This window comes from Aegilops tauschii, chromosome 4 (assembly GCF_002575655.3).
Source record: "Aegilops tauschii subsp. strangulata cultivar AL8/78 chromosome 4, Aet v6.0, whole genome shotgun sequence".
In the NCBI taxonomy this organism is placed as follows: Eukaryota; Viridiplantae; Streptophyta; class Magnoliopsida; order Poales; family Poaceae; genus Aegilops; species Aegilops tauschii.
The window spans coordinates 89,403,370-89,411,663 of NC_053038.3; the positions used below are offsets into that span (position 1 = coordinate 89,403,370).

At 56.6% G+C, this 8,294-nt stretch overlaps 1 protein-coding gene across 1 annotated transcript; it reads right to left on the minus strand.

Moving 5' to 3' along the window:
* Nucleotides 1-399: 399 nt before the first annotated feature.
* LOC109748302 (serine/threonine-protein kinase-like protein CCR4) lies at nt 400-4,303 on the minus strand. Its single transcript, XM_020307342.3, has one exon. It carries the CDS (start codon nt 3,406-3,408, stop codon nt 1,042-1,044), a length of 2,367 nt encoding a protein of 788 aa, XP_020162931.1. The 5' UTR covers nt 3,409-4,303; the 3' UTR covers nt 400-1,041.
* Between the last annotated feature and the right edge of the window lie 3,991 nt (nt 4,304-8,294).

Genomic DNA, 8,294 nt, shown 5'->3' on the forward strand with positions numbered 1-8,294 from the left:
GAACGGCTGGCGACCCGACTTATTTCCCCAGGAAATCAGTCGGTTGACGCCTAGCATCGCCCATAATAACTACTCCCCTTGCATCTTGAGGAGGCAGGCAAAGTGACCTGTGAAAGGGAGAATCACTAGAAAGTGAGCAGCATGCGAAGATAGCACTACCAAGAAAATGAAAAAGGGATTTCCTCTTCCCTTTCTCCCTTTTGACCATATAAAAATCAGCAGCTAGACCTTTCAAGGATGTACTCAATTGTTTCGCATTATGTTTGTATCGTGTGCCGACACGGCATCAGACATGTTCCCGTCTCTCGTTCTGCCGTGTGCGAAACTTCAAAATCTGCACAAATTTTGAGATATTTATATCCCGTTGCAATTATATGTAATAGAAGTAAAACAGAACCATGAACAAAAAGAAAAAAGTCCGCCCTTTGTAATAATCTTGATCTTGTATATCTATACACAATTATCCCCGGAAAGAAAAAAATCTATACACAATTACACATCAATAAAGAATCTCCAGCCCAATGAAACAACCAAAGAGAAGTATCCAAAAAAAACAACCAAAGAGTAAAGAACAAGTGCAGGCGTGCACGCCTCAAGGAAAATAAACAAAGAAAAAGTAAGAAAGAATGGAAACGTATGCCTCCTTTTTTCCATGGTGCCGTGTCTTCTCGTCTCATTTTGCCCCGGTTCACCTGCACGCACGCACGACGAACGGAAACCGGTGGGACGTCGCTGTGGAGTTGTTAACGAGTGGTCGCTGCTCCTTGATTTTGACTAGGCCGGAGCACGATCGCCAAGATCAGCAGCTCGCCACGAAATTGGCCGTCAATTCGAGGAGGAATCCTCGCAGCTTTGGCTTCTTCTCCGCATTTCTGATTCCATCCTCTCGCATTGCTTTCCGTCTCGACTTTGTGTGTTCCAATGGCGACCCGCGTGGCTTCCTGGGCCCCTCCCTCGGCTCGAGTGGCTGCTGACGCGATGCGGATCCAGACATCGCGTCAGCAGCGTGGGTTGCGTGGCGGTCAATGGCGGCCGGCCTCGCTAGTCGGTGTCAGTGAGGTCAAACTGGTCCGTGCCAGAGCGGGACAGCACGCGGCGGGCGGTCCCGGAGCGGGAGACCGGCGCCGTCGAGCAGGCCGCGAGCGCGCGCTCCAGGGCGTCCACCACCTCGGTCATGGACGGGCGCTCGCAGCCGACGGGGCCCACGCAGTCGGCGGCGAGGTAGCCGACGTAGGCCAACGCCTCGGCCTCTTGCGGCGTCGGCGCCGGGAGGCGCGGGTCGAGCACGCGCGCGACGTCGTCGGCGAGGATGTGCGGCACGGTGAAGTCCACCACGTTCTTCGGCGTCACGCTCTCGGCGTACCGCTGCACGACGCGGCAGCCGGACATGAGCTCCAGGAGCACCACGCCGAAGCTGTACACGTCGCTCTTGTCCGTCAGGTGCTGCAGCCTGTAGTACTCCGGGTCCATGTACCCCACCGTGCCGCCGGTGTAGATCGTCCGCTGCGGCTGCTCCTGCTGCTGCGGGTTGTCGCCGCCGTTGTCCTCGCAGTCGCCGGCGGGGTCCAGGACGGAGGACAGCCCGAAGTCGGCGATCTTGGCCGTCCACGAGTCGTCCATGAGGATGTTGGCGGACTTGATGTCGCGGTGGATGATGGGCGGCACGGCGTAGACGTGCATGTACTCGATGCCGCGCGCGGCGCCCAGCGCGATGGTCAGCCGGCCGCGCCACGACAGCACCGGCGCCGCCATGGGGCTGCGGTCGTGGAGCTGGTCGTGGAGGGTGCCGTTCATCATGAACTCGTACACCAGCACGCGCTCGCCGGACTCGGCGCAGCACCCCAGCAGGCACACGATGTTCTTGTGGTTGGCGCGCGCCAGAGCAATCAGCTCCGAGTTGAAGGCTGTCTCGCGGTCGCGGCGGCGCGCCGGCCGCGCCGCCGAGCTCGACGACTTGGCGTGGTCCTCGGCACGTTTGATCGCCACCTCGCGCCCGTCCGGGAGCGTGCCGCGGTACACCGACCCGAAGCTCCCGGACCCGATCCGGCGGCTGTCGTCGAACCCCTCCGTCGCCGCGCGTAGGGTGTCCAGTGTGAAATGCTCCACCACGCTGCCGGGCCCCTTGCTCCTGCTGGACCCAAGCCGTGGCGGCATCAGGGACTGCATCGCGGCAAGCTCATCCGGGCTGTTGTTGTGGCGGCGCCGGCGGCGGCACCATAGGAGCAGCGCGAACTGCAATGCCACCACCAGCACAAGCAACGCAGCCGCCGCGACGGCAGCCCAAATAATGATCTTTCTCCTCCTGCCGCCGCCGGCCTTTCCGGGGTTCGCTGCCTTGGGGACAGCGACGTTGAGCTCGAAAGCGCAGTCCACGCAGATGCACCGGCCGCCGGCGCAGAGGTTGGCCGAGCCCGGCAGGACGCCGCATTGGCACGAGGACATGGGCACGCACGGGCCCGGCAGGACGCGGTCGAAGACGAGGCGGTTGGTGGCGTTGAACTCGTGGCCGCCCCAGCACACCAGGGAGTAGTTCGCCATGAGGACGCCGCAGAACGCGCCGCCCTGCGCCTGGACGTCGATGTACTGCAGACCGGCGAGGGGCTCCGGCGGCGCAGCGACGCCTTCGCCGAAGCAGCGGATAGTGCCGTTGGTCCGCAGCCCGCAGACGCCGGTCTCGCCCAGCGCGAGCGCGGCGTACCCGGCGGTGGCGTTCTCGCCGTCCAGCGCCGGCGCGCCGCTACCCCAGCACGAGAGGCCCCCGCCCGTGGAGAGCGCGCACGCGTGCAGGCCGCACGCGACGACCACGTCGTAGCTCCCGCCCTGCGGCGCGGCGGTGACGGCCTCGATATCCTCCGTCCTGTTCCCGAAGCACCTGATAGGCGTGGCCGTGGGCGGGCCGGCGACGATGCCGCACACGAAGCCCTTCCCGACGGCGACGGCGACGAAGCGGAGACCGGTGGGGATGGCCAGCCCGCGCCAGCGCCAGCAATGGAGCTCGCCGCTGGAGAGCACGCCGCAGACGCGGTAGCCGCTGGAGGCGAGCGCCCGGAGCGGCGGGCCGAGGTAGACCCGCTTGGACCTGCCCGCGTTCTTGGACAGGTCCCACCAGCGCATGTCGACGGCGTCGGCGCGCGCGGAGGAGGGGCCGACGGCGCAGAGGAAGTCCTCCCCGCCGGCCAGCGCGGAGAAGGGGTGCGTGGAGGGGTACGTCTCCTGGCGCTGGTGGTCGCCGCCGGCCGCGGTGCAGTTGAGGTCAAGCAGCGCCGGCGACGCCGCGGACGGCAGCAGCCCGCACACTATGGTCGTCTCCTCGGCCTTGGCCATGGCGAACGTGGCGAGCGTGGACGCCGCGCCCGGCCGCAGCAGCAGCGGCACGAGCAAGGCGAGGAAGAGCCGAGGCGGCCGCATCGCGCGCGTGCGGGGGAGGAGCGGTGGAGCGGAGTAGGAACCGGATGGACATGGACATGGTAGAGCGGCCAGCCAGCCAAGCAGGTGAGCAATTTGCTCTGTCAGCCACACTAGCCCCTCCAGCTTAGCCGCCTACTTCATCGCATTTCATTTCACCAGAGCTCTGCCAACTATTCCCACTAGCTTTGGGAAGCCACTGGTCTAGACTCTAGAGTGCCTCCCAACTCCTGGAGAAGATAATGGCTAAGTGTGAACCAAAATGAGAGACGAGTTGCTTATCATGGTGCATGTGGGCATTGAGGGTTGCTTGCTTCCCGGCTTGTTTGCTTCCTGTGGGATGTGTCATCCGGGGAAAACTACCTACCACCATCAGCAGCAGGTCGGTTTGATATGTTCCACTGCCCACTGGGGAAAAGCGCGGGTAGACTCCCTTTTGGTTTCGTCTCTCCGCATGCCAAATCGCTACAATTCCGGACAAATGATAGTGCCTTCTCACTTGCCGCCCGGTTTATTTTCTCCCTTGAGAGTTGAGAGAAAACACTTTGAGGGCGAGTGATGAGCGATCATCCATCACTAATGTGAGGATAGGCCTTTGCTAACGAATCCAATCTGACTTTTTTTTATAACCTTTATTCCTTTTTTCATATGTAGGCAATAATTGGTTGCATACGTTCGGGTGTAGGCTCGATCAAGGATGCTGCGTGGTTAATTCATCTTTGAATGGAACGGGTCCTTTTTAGCCTGGTCTCACTTTTTTCCTCCCATATGCCATTTTCATTAAAAATTTACGAAAATGCTAAAAATCTGATGTTGGACTTTTAGGCATGCCAAATCAAACATTTCTTTATGACAACTTATATTGGCGCGGAATGACATATTTAGTTTGCAAGCAGGGTAATTTTTTGGCAAAAAATGATCTGAGATGAATTTGTGATGCTCAACAACTAAACCTGCCATCGTCGGCAAACATAATTTGCCATGAAAAAACAATTGATTTGTCATGCCTACAATTCTCACTTCCACCGGATATTCAGGTCCTAAATTTATCTAACTTTGACTGTCGGCATTTTTGAACCAAGCCCGGACATGATTGAAAGGTAAAACAATGGAACTGAACCATTTGAACAGATGCGTGATCGCTCACGCGCAGTCACCGTTAGCTGCATGTGGCCTTGGTTCAGCATGCATGGCAGCCGCAATAAATACGAAGGACGAAGGTCATATAGGACTTGGCTAATTGGTCACTGCTTGTGTTGGTTGACAGGTTAAGAAACGTGGCGTCTTCAGTCGGAGGCTCCTGCAAGGAACGTCCCTTTTATCTTCGTTAATCATCATGTCGAGCAACCGGATAGCAAGCAACTGCACTGCACATAATGGAACTCACAGAAAATAGACTGGGTTGATAACGCACTTGCTACAGTAGCGGACAGGGATGTTGGACCCTGACATCCTTGTGTGTCCAGCGGATCCGGCCACGAGCAGAGCGTGATGGTGTCTTGGGACCCTTGTTTGGATAGGTGGAACATATAGAATCTACTTATTCTCTATGTGTCAGAGGAAGAAAAATGGTCAGAATAGAATAAAATGGTGTTTGGCTAGTGTAACAAATTCATCGATATATATGAAACTTGATTCTCAAAGACCCGGAGCTCATAACATAATGAAGTATGTTTTGGATGTCTGCCATTCCAAAATTCGATATTCGACACCGTATTACTGGATATGTCGGTGTACAAAAATAGAGGTACATTTTGCACCTCTTTACTTGTGCGCGGGCAGTCACAGCCACGCTTGCCGGGGCAGAAGAAGCAAAGTCACAAGACTACCAGAACCGTGCTCAAGACCAGAGGCATGACGAGCACAGGGGCGAGGTGAAACTCCCCCGGCAAGGCCCTGGCCGGGGCGGCCTTCACAGCCCCGGCAAGAGCCTTGCCGGGGCAACTTACCCAACGCCAACGAGGCTGCCACCCTTGAGTCTAAGAGTTTCGACGCCATCAATCACATTGGAACCAAGGCTCGGGAGACGCCTCCATGGTGGCATGCAGATCTTTGTGAAGACAAAAGACCTGCGAGGCCTAGGTAGGAACCAGAGGACAAGACGATAGCGGGGCTCCTTGCCGAGGATGCTCACGAGGCCCCGGCAAGGCTCCTGCCGAAGATACCCACGAGGCCCCGACAAAACTCTTACCGAGGGCACCCACAAGGCCCCGGCAAGACCCTTGCCGGGAATATCAGCAAGACCGCGGCAAGGCCTTGCCGCCCCGTCGCCGACCCACCAACTAAGCAGGTACCCGCGTGGCAGTACGTGGCTCCTAAGCCAACTAGTCAAGCACCTACATGGTGGCATGCAGATCTTCGTGAAAGACTCTGCCACCACGCCAGCTCAACAGCTTGCCAGCCTACATGGCGCCGCATGCCTCGTTGGCCTGGACGCGTGGCGAAGCAAGGCGAAGCGGCGACGGACGGGGCGGGCCTCGTTGCCGTCCCCGATAAAGTAAGAGGACACCAAGTAGCGCATTTAATGCGTTTTATCCTACAATGCCAGAGATAAACTCGACTATTGTACAACTTTCCACCTCCTGTGTGCCACTGTGGCAGCCCCTTTGACTATAAAAGGAGGCCCGCGGCATACAGAGAGAGGATTCAGACTTTTTGGACCCTGCACGCTTTGTAGCTAGTCCAAGAACACCAGATAAACACAAGCCAGCGGGAGTAGGGTATTACGCATCACTTGCGGCCCGAACCTAGATAAATTTCCCGTGTTGGTCTCTTAACCCCGCTCTTTCCACAGCCCCGCGCCCGCCGACCGTAGAAGGGATTCCCCGTGATCCCATAGGTGTCGTTTCCACCGACATCTTTGGCGCACCAGGTAGGGGGCGCAAGCTGTGAAAATCCGGTTTTGAAGCCAACCTATCGACTCCCTCGTCGCGGTGGCCCAAGAAGAAATGGCGGCATCAATCAGCCGCACTCTGGCGCCGTCCACGGCAGCAACGATCATCTGCGTGGCCGCAAAAAGCTAAGTCGAGCAAAACTTTGAGTAATTCCCTTTTCTTTCATAAAGCTATTTTCCTCGAAAGGTCTCGCTCTTTGTATGGAAAACCCGCACACGATGGGACCCTCCCGCTATTGGCAACGCCCTTGTTCTGTTTCGAGTCTGCTCAACAGTTTGAGCGGCCGCATTGAGATCGGCAGGGTGGCCTATCCGCTATTGGCAACGCCCTTGTCCTGTTTCGAGTCCGCTCAACAGTTCAAGCGGCCGCGCTGAGAGCGGTAAGGTGGTTTGCCCGGCAGCAAGCACACCCGGCAGGCCGCTAAGGATCTGTCCTCAAAGCGCCGCGGCTTGGGTTTACGCGCCAGCAAGCCTGTCCAACTAAGCATAGGGCGCACATACCAAGAAAGATCGAACATGAAAATAACATGCATCGTTTAAAAAAGTACTGCAGAGTTATACTACATCAATTGTTGCTGCGGTTCTAACTTAAGATAAAATTGTCTTGGTCATGAACTCGCAGCGACGATGAGAAATGGGGCACCTAGTCCCGGCACTGGCCCTCCACCCTCTGGACTCCGTCGACGCACCTGATGATGGGCTCGATACGCTCCTCAAGTGCCGCGAGGTCCACATCCTCCGGCAAGCTCTCCAGCGCGGCGGCGAAGTCGACATTGGGGTTCCAGTACGCCACCTTGGTGAGGACCTTGGTCAGGGCGCCCCGGCAGGGCTTCCGGGCCTCGTTGGCCAGAGAGGCCGCTCGGTTGGAACGGAGCTGCTCCAGGGCTCCAAGAACGCCCTCGAAGAACAGAGTCAGCTTGGCATTGGGACTCACGTTCGGCTCATGGGTGTACATGACATTCGGCATCCCCATGGCGGCCAGCTTCGTGGTGATCCTGCCGGCGACGTCGACGAGGCGACCGATCCAACGGTTAATGCCCCTCGCGTACTCCTCATGTTCGGCGGCATCGTTCTTCCGCAGCTGCCTCTCGTCCTCCAGGACCTTGTTCAAGGTCTCCTCGCGAGCCCCGGCCTCCGAAAGCTTCCCCTCCAAGCCATCCAGCTTCAACTTCAGATCGTTGATGGAGTCGTTGGCCTCGGAGAGCAGCTTGGCCTTGTTGGAGACTGTGGCATGGGCATCCGCCAAAGAACGGTTGGTCGTGTCCCTCTCCTTCATCAGCTCCGAGGCCACCTTCTTCAGCTCCTCCCGCTCCAACTCCAGCTTTTTCACCTTGTCGGCTGATAACCCATAAGTATAGGGGATCAATTGTAGCCTCTTTCGACAAGTAAGAGTGTCGAACCCAACGAGGAGCTAAAGGTAGAACAAATATTCCCTCAAGTTCTACTGACCACCGATACAACTCTACGCACGCTTGACGTTCGCTTTATCTAGAACAAGTATGAAACTAGAAGTACTTTGTAGGTGTTGTTGGATAGGTTTGCAAGATAATAAAGAGCACGTAAATAAAAACTAGGGGCTGTTTAGGTAAAGAAGCAATAAAGTTAGTATAGCGAGTGTGGAAAAGTGGTGGTAGGAGTTGCGAAATTGTCCCTAAGCAATTTACTACTTTACTAGACCGATAGCAAGTTTTATGTGGGAGAGGCCACTACTAGCATGTCATCCCTGACTTGGAATTCTATGCACTTGTGATTGGAACTATTAGCAAGCATCCGCAACTACTAACGTTCATTAAGGTAAAACTCAACCATAGCATTAAGATATATTGGTCCCCCTTCAATCCCGTATGCATCAATTTCTATGCTAGGTTGAAGCTTCTGTCACTCTTGCCCTCCAATACATAGTCCTATCAACATACAACTAACCCTATGGTGTGATCCACGCGCGCGCTCATATGATGGGCACCAAAGGACAACAACATAACCACAAGCAAATTAA